The following is a 9,272-nucleotide window of genomic DNA, read 5'->3' as shown; positions in this document are numbered from 1 at the left end:
TTTAAGCAGTAAAACACGGGATAGCATGACTAATTGTGTAATTTTCCACGCCACCTCGCAAGCCCAGGACTTCCACATCCGGCTTCTTCACCTGCAGGATCATCTGAGACTGAGATCTTCTGGCTGCACCCCTGCCAAGTCATGTGAAATCCATAGATTAGGGCCTAATGAATTGATTTGAGTTGACTGATTTCCTAAAATGAACTGTAATTCAGTAAAATCTTTGACATTGTTGCTTATTGCGTTTACATTTTTCTTCAGTATATTATGTGAGATGTTAAGCAAATTTTTACTCTATAGGCAGATGTGTGTAGGCTACTGTAGTTAAAATGTCCAAATGTCTAGCCTAAATCTGCATTATTAAATTGGGTTAAATTTAAAATAATTCCTTATTCCTCTGGGAGATTATGTATTCATCCCTTGATATGAAAGGCTTACTTCACTCATCAAAGTTAATATGATTTTAAAACCTTTTTAGAGATTTGATTTGGCATTCCTCCATTTTCTATTTTTCTGTGATCATTTCCTGTGATCTCATGTCTCCGGAGACCACTTCAAGATCAGCACAAGAAAATGCCGTAAAGCTTTTTTATTATGGAAAAAGGATTTGGTTGATTGACTTGACATTTTGACGGCCTGTATTTCCTTTGATTAAATGTTGTATTTAATTTTTTATGAAACGCTGACTTTTTCTTGTGCTGCTGTTGCATTTACAAGCCCTTGTCAGAAAAGAGAAGTTGAAAGAAGACAGGTCAGACTGAGCTTAGAGTACTGTAGGGTGAAGTTGACCCTAGACGCTGATCTCGGGTAAGTGTTTAGCATTTTCTCCACTAATGGTTAAGGTTAAGATAAGGGGATGGGAAGCTGATCCTACATCTGTGCCTAGGTTAAACTTCACCCTGGAGCGAGGTTCAAAGCTAAAAACCATAAGGATGGGGAAAAATAAACTGGATGGTCTATGTGCTTCTGTATTCAACTTCCATTATTCTTATCGTGTCTCATTTTATATTGCTGTTGGTGTTTCTGGATGACTTTTGGCTGGTATTGAAGTGTGCGGTGTGTTTGGTTGACAGTTTGCCTCTAAAAGGCTTCTGGCATCTATCTTTTCCATGCTCCTGTAGTGAACGATCTGTCTGCAGTTCAGTTCTGCCAGTGTATTCCTGGGACATTTGAGATTGAATCGACATCAGACAGACAATGTTACGTGATTTTAAAGAGAAGTAGCCTAACTACCCTCACCTCACCTCTCCACACACACATACACACACTCCTCCTCTTCCCTTTCTGGCCCTCTATAAGATCTCATTACATATCCTGCTCCCAATTCAAAAGAGCAGTGTGCCTTATTTAACCGAGTTGCTATGCAGAAATTCATCCCATTGGTTTATTTCCCAATGGCCTTTAGATTGTCTTTGTAGGATTAAGCGCGATTAAAAAAAATAAAGAAACCACCTGTGTAGCTAACAGATAAGCCTTTTGATTAATCATCTCATTCTATACAAGCCTGTTGGAACTGTATGTACTCTGTAGGCAATTTGGTAGCCATTTTGTTGTGTCATTGGCCAGTAGCAAATCTGAAGTGTCAAATTAACCTTGAAGAGAACATCCTGCTTCGTCTCCATGGTGATTTGTTGAGTCCTTGATCTCCTGTCACATCGTATGGCGAGGTCCTCAACAGCTCGTTGCGCTGGGACAACAAGTAGAATAGCTTGTTTCCTCAACAGCTCTGTCTATCTATCTATGTTTATTTTCTGCTATTATGGACTCTTGTATCACAACTTTTGATACATGTGTGTGTGTGTATTTGTCCTTAGTGTAGCCTACCCAAAAGGTAAAATGTAATAACATTGACACATGCTAATCTTCAAGGATATAAGAGACCTGTTGGTAGGAGACCAATTCCAGGTCACTAACAGAGCCCCCTGTCTCCTGCGTGTGGTCCCTACGGGCTGTAGGATGTTCTCGTCTGTGAAAGCCTTCGAGGGGCAGCAGTACTCCACCCTGAAGAGGCAGTGCCTTGCCAGCGGCCTGCTGTTCGAGGACCTGCGCTTCCCCGCAGTGGATGACACCCTCTTTTACCAGGGCAACAGGATCGGACGTGTGCACTGGAAGAGACCCCGGGTGAGTGAGCTACTTCTACTACTACTACAACTTCTTCCACTACCATACAACTTTTTTTTTAAGACTGCTGAAGCAAGCACACCATTTTTCTTTCGAAAATGTATTCATGGTTTATTTGGACAGAGACATAAACACCTTTTCAATACGTTGCACTATAGTGTGTATAGCTCATGCACATTTTCTACACCTGTCCCTAGATGATCTTTTCTCCTCACGTTTACACTTACATATCCTTTTCACACTACTGAGGCGGGCTGTGTTGGGCTGGCATGGTCAGCAAATGTTGTGCTATTTAGGTTCATGCTTGGTAGACTGGAGCTAAACACACACACACTCACTTCCTGTGTAAAACCACAGACTATGAAGAAGGAGAAGATAGTAGCCAAAATATCGAAATGTATATTGTTTTTTGGGATTTTTATTGATTGATACAGGGTATAAGTAGACTGAGATGGGGACATAGAGAAGATGGACACAACACCGAAAATGGCACAGTCGTGGATCGAACCCCTGCCTCCCGGGGAAATTTGTAATCAAGGGACAGCAGCACTACCACTAGACAAATATATTTCATGTTAAATCATGTTATTTTATAAGGACCCCTAGTCCCATATTGGGCACCTCTGTAGTCCTTAACGGGAGCTGCATTTTTTACCATATAATTTGCTGAACAGCTTCACTCACTCAGAATAGCAAAGTGTGTGTGTGTGTGTGTGTGTGTGTGTGTGTGTGTGTGTGTGTGTGTGTGTGTGTGTGTGTGTGTGTGTGTGTGTGTGTGTGTGTGTGTGTGTGTGTGTGTGTGTGTGTGTGTGTGTGTGTGTGTGTGTGTGGAGAGATGTGGAGTCAGATGTTCCCACGGGGGGACCAAACCAACACCAGCTAAAAAAAACAACAAGCTAAGCTGGTGCCTAGGGCCAGACAAAGTGTTAGGAAGTGTCCAAGTCAATTATCCCTCCCTCTCTCCTCCTTCCCAAACCCCTCTCCTCTCTTTCCGCCCAGAGTGCCGCTCATTCCAGAGTCCCAGAGCAGCTAGCTAGACATGAGAAGTGTGGTGCGGCAGGCAGCATTCATTACGGTGATATCTGGGTCACACAGATGGCCTGTTTGGGTCTATGTGGCGATGTCAGCCTGTCATTTTACAGCGTTTTGGTGGTTGGCGTGGGGTCGCTTAATGACTCAGCAGAGAGACATGGAGAATTGAAAGGTGGAAGGAGGAGAGCTATTTCCACCTCAATCTCTCTGACACAGGATATTCCAATTTCTTTCTCTCACTTTTTATGGTGATTGTTTGTAAGTGAGGACTTGGTGGACTGTATATTCTTTAGGTTAGGTTTTACTTTATGTGTTCGCTCCCGTGTGCTGGTTAGGGCACAGATGACAGACATGTATCAAATCAAATTGTATTGTCACATACACATGTTTAGCAGATCTTATTGCGGGTGCAGCGAAATGCTTGTGTTTCTAGCTACAACAGCGCAGTAATATCTAACAAGTAATATCTAACAAATTTCAAAACCACACACACAATTCACACAAATCTAAAGTAAATGAATGGAATTAAGAATATATAAATATTTGGACGAGCAATGTCAGAGTGGCATTGACTAAAATACAGTAGAATAGAATACAGTACATATATATGAAATGAGTAATGCAAAATATGTAAACATTATTTTAGGTAGGATTCCAGTTGAGGTGGTTTAATAACGCCGAAGATGCACAGGCACGGAACAGCACCACACAGTGTATGGAGGGTCTAAGGCACTTAGTGTTCTGAAAACCTGCCTCAACCAAAGAGAGAGTGTGTGTGTGTGTGTGTGTGTGTGTGTGTGTGTGTGTGTGTGTGTGTGTGTGTGTGTGTGTGTGTGTGTGTGTGTGTGTGTGTGTGTGTGTGTGTGTGTGTGTGTGTGTGTGTGTGTGTGTGTGTGTGGTCTGCAAGTAAAGAGATAAATAAATATACAATAGTGACTGACAGAATACAATCTCCAATTCACATCTCTTATAAACAATATGCAATGCTATAACATGCCTATGATGACTTAATGCTATACAGGACCATACAGCGCAATTAAAGTGATTCTGACTGTATTCATTTGAGATCAAAGGGGTGCTGCCACACTACAAAGCATAGCACCATCCTCTTCAGTACAGGGCTACAACTGCACAATGAATTTGAATAGCTCTAAACAGTGAAATACGATGTAATACCCATGTGTTAATGTACCATGAACCTACATTACCATTCAAAACTTTGGACACACCTACTTACTTCGTTATTTTTACTATGTTCTACATTGTAGAATAATAGTGAAGACATCAAAACTATGAGATAACACACATGGAATCATGTAGTAACCAAAAAAGTGTTAAACAAATCAAATTTGAGATTCTTCCAGGAAGCCACCCTTTGCCTTGTTGACAACGTTGCACACTCTTGGCATCATCTCAACCAGCTTCATGAGGTAGTCACCTGGAATGCATTTCAATTAACAGGTGTGCCTTGTTAAAAGTTCATTTGTGGAATTGATTTCCTTCTTAATGCATTTGTTGTGACACAAGGTATGGGTGGTTAACTGAAGATATCCCAATTTGGTGAAAGACCAAGTCCATATTATGGAAAGAACAGCTCAAATAAGCTAAAATTAAACAACAGTCCATCATTACTCTAAGACATGAGGTGCAGTCAACACAGAAATATTTCAAGAACTTTCAAGAAGTTTCTTCAAGGGCAGTCGCAGAAACCATTAAGCTCTATAATGAAACTAGCTCTCATGAGAACCGCCACAGGAAAGGAAGACCCAGAGTTACCTCTGCTGCAGAGGATAAGTTCATTAGAGTTACCAGCCTCGGAAATTGCAGCCCAAATAAAAGCTTCACAGAGTTCAAGTAACAGACACATCTCAACATCAACTGTTCAGAGGAGACTGTGTGAATCAGGCCTTCATGGTCTAATTGCTGCAAAGAAACTTGCTTGGGCCAAGAAACACGACCGGTGGAAATCTGTCCTTTGGTCTGATGAGTCCAAATTTGAGATTTTTGGTTCCAACCACCATGTCTTTGTGAGACGCAGAGTAGGTGAATGGATGATCTCCACATGTGTGGTCCCCACAGTGAAGCATGGAGGAGATGGTATGATGGTGTGGGGGCTTTGCTGGTGACACTGTCAGTGATTTATTTAGAATTCAAGGCAAACTTAACCAGAATGGCTACAACAGCATGCTGCAGCGATACGCCATCCCATCTGGTTTGTGCTTAATGGGACTCATCATTTGTTTTTCAACAGGACAATGATCCAACACACCTACATGCTGTGAAGGGCTATTTAACCAAGAAAGAGAGTGATGGAGTGCTGTGTCAGATGACCTGGCCTCCACAATCACCCAACCTCAACCCAATTGAGATGTTTGGGATGAGTTGGACTGCAGAATGAATGAAAAGCAGCCAACAAGTGCCCAGCATATGTGGGAACTCCTTCAAGACTGTTGGAAAACTCTTTTTTGGTTACTACATGATTCCTTATGTTTCATTTAATAGTTTTGATATCTTCACTATTATTCTACAATGTAAAAGAAATAGAAAAAATCCTTGAATTAGTAGGTGTGTCAACTTCTGACTGTTACTATAAACAATTACAGGGCATATAAACAACGCACTGGGGGACATTATCCTATACAAATAGTTAAATGTCCGAAATGATATGACAACCAAAATAGAGCTAGGCAGCTCACAATAGCTAGCTCGCAGTAGAAACTACTACTATGACGTTATCGTCGTAGAGTGCATCTTCAGATATTAACACCTAAAAGATACTGTATAATATATTTACATACATGTCAACAAAGATGCACACTGGCCTTGGCTCACACAATGATCGCTAACTGGTGAGAACACAAGGATGGCTTGAACTTTCTCTCAATTTACATTTCTCAAGTTGATCTTCTTCTCTGAGCTGGCAATCGCCCAGCATGCTCTGCTCCACTTCCCTCGCGGGCAGAGCTACAGCTCTGATGTGATGAACTAACATTACTGATATGATTTAACTGCAATTACTTCACAGCCTTTTGTACATTGCTTTCCTTTGATGGTTTTTATGCTTTTTTGTGTTTCTCGTTCTCCCAGGTCAATTTCAGTTGAGGTATTTCAGTATTGAGGTATTCTAGTTGAAGTATTTCAGTATGCAGGTGTTTCAGTATTGAGGTATTCCAGTTGAAGTATTTCAGTATGGAGGCATTTTAGTATGCAGTATGCATTTCAGTTGCAGTATTGAGGTATTTCAGGCAAGATGCTACAGCTCAGCCTTTACACCATAGTACCCTCCAAGCTCATCATTAAGCTCGGGGCCCAGGATCTGAACCCCGCCCTGTACAACTGGGTCTTGGATTTCCTTATGGGCCACCCCCTGGTGGTGAAGGTAGGAAACAACACCTCCACTACACTGATCCTCAAGACGGGCCCCTTGTGTACTCCCTGTATACCCATGACTGTGTGACCACGCACGCTTCTAGCTCAATCATCAAGTTTGCAGACGACACAACAGTGGTAGGCCAGATTACCAACAATGACGAGACAGCCTAGGTGAGGGCCCTGACAGAGTGGTGCCAGGAAAATAACCTCTCCCTCAACATCAACAAAATTAAGAAGCTGATGGTGGACTTTGGGAGACAGCAGAGGGAGCACGCCTCCATCCACATTGACGGGGCTGCAGTGGGGAAGGTGAAAAGCTTCAAATTTCTCGGCGTACACTTCACTGACAATCTGAAATGGTCCACCCACACAGACAGAGTGCTGAAGAAGGTGCAACAGCGCCTCTTCAACCTCAGGAGGCCGAAGAAATGCACCATTGAGAGCATCATGTCGGGCTGTATCGCCGCCTAGTACGGCAACTGCACCGTCCGCGACCGCAGGGCTCTCCAGAGGGTGTTGCGGTCTGCCCAACGCATCACCAGAGTACCCTGCCTGACATCTACAGCACCTGGTGTCATAGAAAGGCCAAGAAGATTATCAAGGACCTCAGCCAGTCAAGCCACGGCCTGTTCACCCCGGTTTCATCCAGAAGACGATGTCAATACAGGTGCATCAAAGCTGGGACCGAGAGACTGAAAAACAGCTTCTATCTGAAGGCCATCAGACTGTTAAATAGCCATCACTAGCCAGCCTCCACCCAGTACTCTGTCACTAGCCGGCTACCATCCGGTTACTCATCCCTGCACCTTAGAGGCTTCTGCCCTATGTACATAGACATGGAACACTGGTCACTTTATAATGTTTACATACTGTTTTACCCATTTCATATGTGTATATATATACTGTATTCTCGTCAAGGCTCATCCTATTCAACTATTGCTGTACATATACTATTCTATCCTACGTATTCTTCAGATACTTATTATATGCTTATTATAGCAAGTACAGTCTGCATGTGTAGGTGCTTATTGAGGTGTCCCGATATCTTTTCCATCTGTTCAGTTATCTGGTTTTAATATCCATTCTAGAATACCCTTCTAACCAATCAGAAACTAGTATTCAACAATGCAGTGGTATAAATATATTTATGCTCCAGACTCTGACATTGCTCGTCCTAATATTTCTGTATTTCTTCATTCCGTTCTTTCACTTTTAGATTTGTGTGTATTGTTGTGCATTGTTAGATATTACTGCACTGTTGGAGCTAGGAACACAAGCATTTCGCCACACCCGCAAAAACATCTGCTAAATACTGTATGTGATACGACCAATAACATTTTATTTGATTTGAATGGTCTGAAATAGGCCTTCCTCAATATTAAAATACCTATCATTATTGAGGAAGGCCTATTTCAGGCAATTTGAGTCATAATTTCACTTGAGGTATTGATGTTTTAATGTGTAACAGACAGAAGAGGTGGGTTCTTGTCACGCCCTGAACATAGAGAGTCTTTTTATTCTCTATTTTGGTTAGGTCGGGGTGTGACTAGGGTGGGTGATCTAGTGTGTTAATATCTATGTTGGCCTGGTATGGTTCCTAATCAGAGGCAGCTGTTTATCATTGTATTTAGGCAGCCTTTTCCCCATTGTGCTTTGTGAGATCTTGTTTTTGTGTAGTACCTGTGAGCACTGCATTTGCTTCACGTTTCATTGTTCTGTATTGTTTTAGTGAGTTTCATTTATTTAACATGTGGAAGTCTACGCACGCTGCGCCTTGGTCCGTTGATTCTTACAACAACGTTCGTGACACTTCTAGTGAGTTAGATATTAGAGTACACAGTGTTTAGTGCTTCGCTTGTTTAAATAGCACTTGGGTATGTTTATGGCTGCAAGTCAAGACAGAGCAGGCAGGCATAAATAAGGGGCGCTATAAAATTCTCCCCATCTCTCTCACTCTCTCTCTCTTTCTCCTTCTCTCTTTCTCTTTCTCTTTCACTCTCTCTCTCTCTCTCTCTCTTAGCTCTGTACCTCTCTCTCTCTCTCTCTCTCTCTCTCTCTCTCTCTCTCTCTCTCTCTCTCTCTCTCTCTCATTAGCTCTGTACCTCTCTCTCTCTCTCATTAGCTCTGTACCTCTCTCTCTCTCTCTCTCTCTCTCTCTCTCTCTCTCTCTCTCTCTCTCTCTCTCTCTCTCTCTCTCTCTCTCTCTCTCTCTCTCTCTCTCTCTCTCTCTCTCTTAGCTCTGTACTCTCTCTCTCTCTCTCATTAGCTCTGTACCTCTCTCTCTCTCTTAGCTCTCTCTCTCTCTCTCTCTCTCTCTCTCTCTCTCTCTCTCTCTCTCTCTCTCTCTCTCTCTCTCTCTCTCTCTCTCTCTCTCTCTCATTAGCTCTCTCTCTCTCTCTCTCTCTCTCATTAGCTCTGTACCTATCACCCTGTCTTTCTTTCTCCTGCCATCCCTGTCAGCCTTCTCTCCCTACTACAACCACTCCTTGGCCTCCAGATTAGTTGTGGTTATTTATGACATGACTGACAAGCAATAAAATGTCAGTGCCCATTTGGAAAGTATTCAGACCCCTTGACTTTTTCCACATTTTTTTGTTACGGCCTTATTCTAAAACGGATTAAATATGTTTTTTTCTCTCATCAATCCACACAAAATAGCCCATAATGACAGAGTAAAAACAGGTTTAAGATTTGTTTTGCAAAAATAATACAATTAAAAAATGAAATACCTTATTTACATACGTTTT

At 42.1% G+C, this 9,272-nt stretch overlaps 1 protein-coding gene across 1 annotated transcript in view; it reads left to right on the top strand.

Moving 5' to 3' along the window:
• Positions 1-1,538: 1,538 nt before the first annotated feature.
• LOC123994814 (calpain-5-like) overlaps positions 1,539-9,272 on the top strand; it is a 57,275-nt gene continuing 49,541 nt past the window's right edge. Inside the window, exon 1 of the mRNA XM_046297827.1 lies at positions 1,539-2,121. Coding sequence (XP_046153783.1) covers positions 1,855-2,121 — 267 coding nt within the window. The 5' untranslated portion in view covers positions 1,539-1,854. The remainder of the gene's footprint in view (positions 2,122-9,272) is intronic.

Source organism: Oncorhynchus gorbuscha, linkage group LG02 (assembly GCF_021184085.1).
Source record: "Oncorhynchus gorbuscha isolate QuinsamMale2020 ecotype Even-year linkage group LG02, OgorEven_v1.0, whole genome shotgun sequence".
NCBI classification, from domain to species: domain Eukaryota; kingdom Metazoa; phylum Chordata; class Actinopteri; order Salmoniformes; family Salmonidae; genus Oncorhynchus; species Oncorhynchus gorbuscha.
The sequence above is the reverse complement of the archived record's forward strand: the minus strand, read 5'-3'. Positions and strand labels throughout refer to the sequence as shown.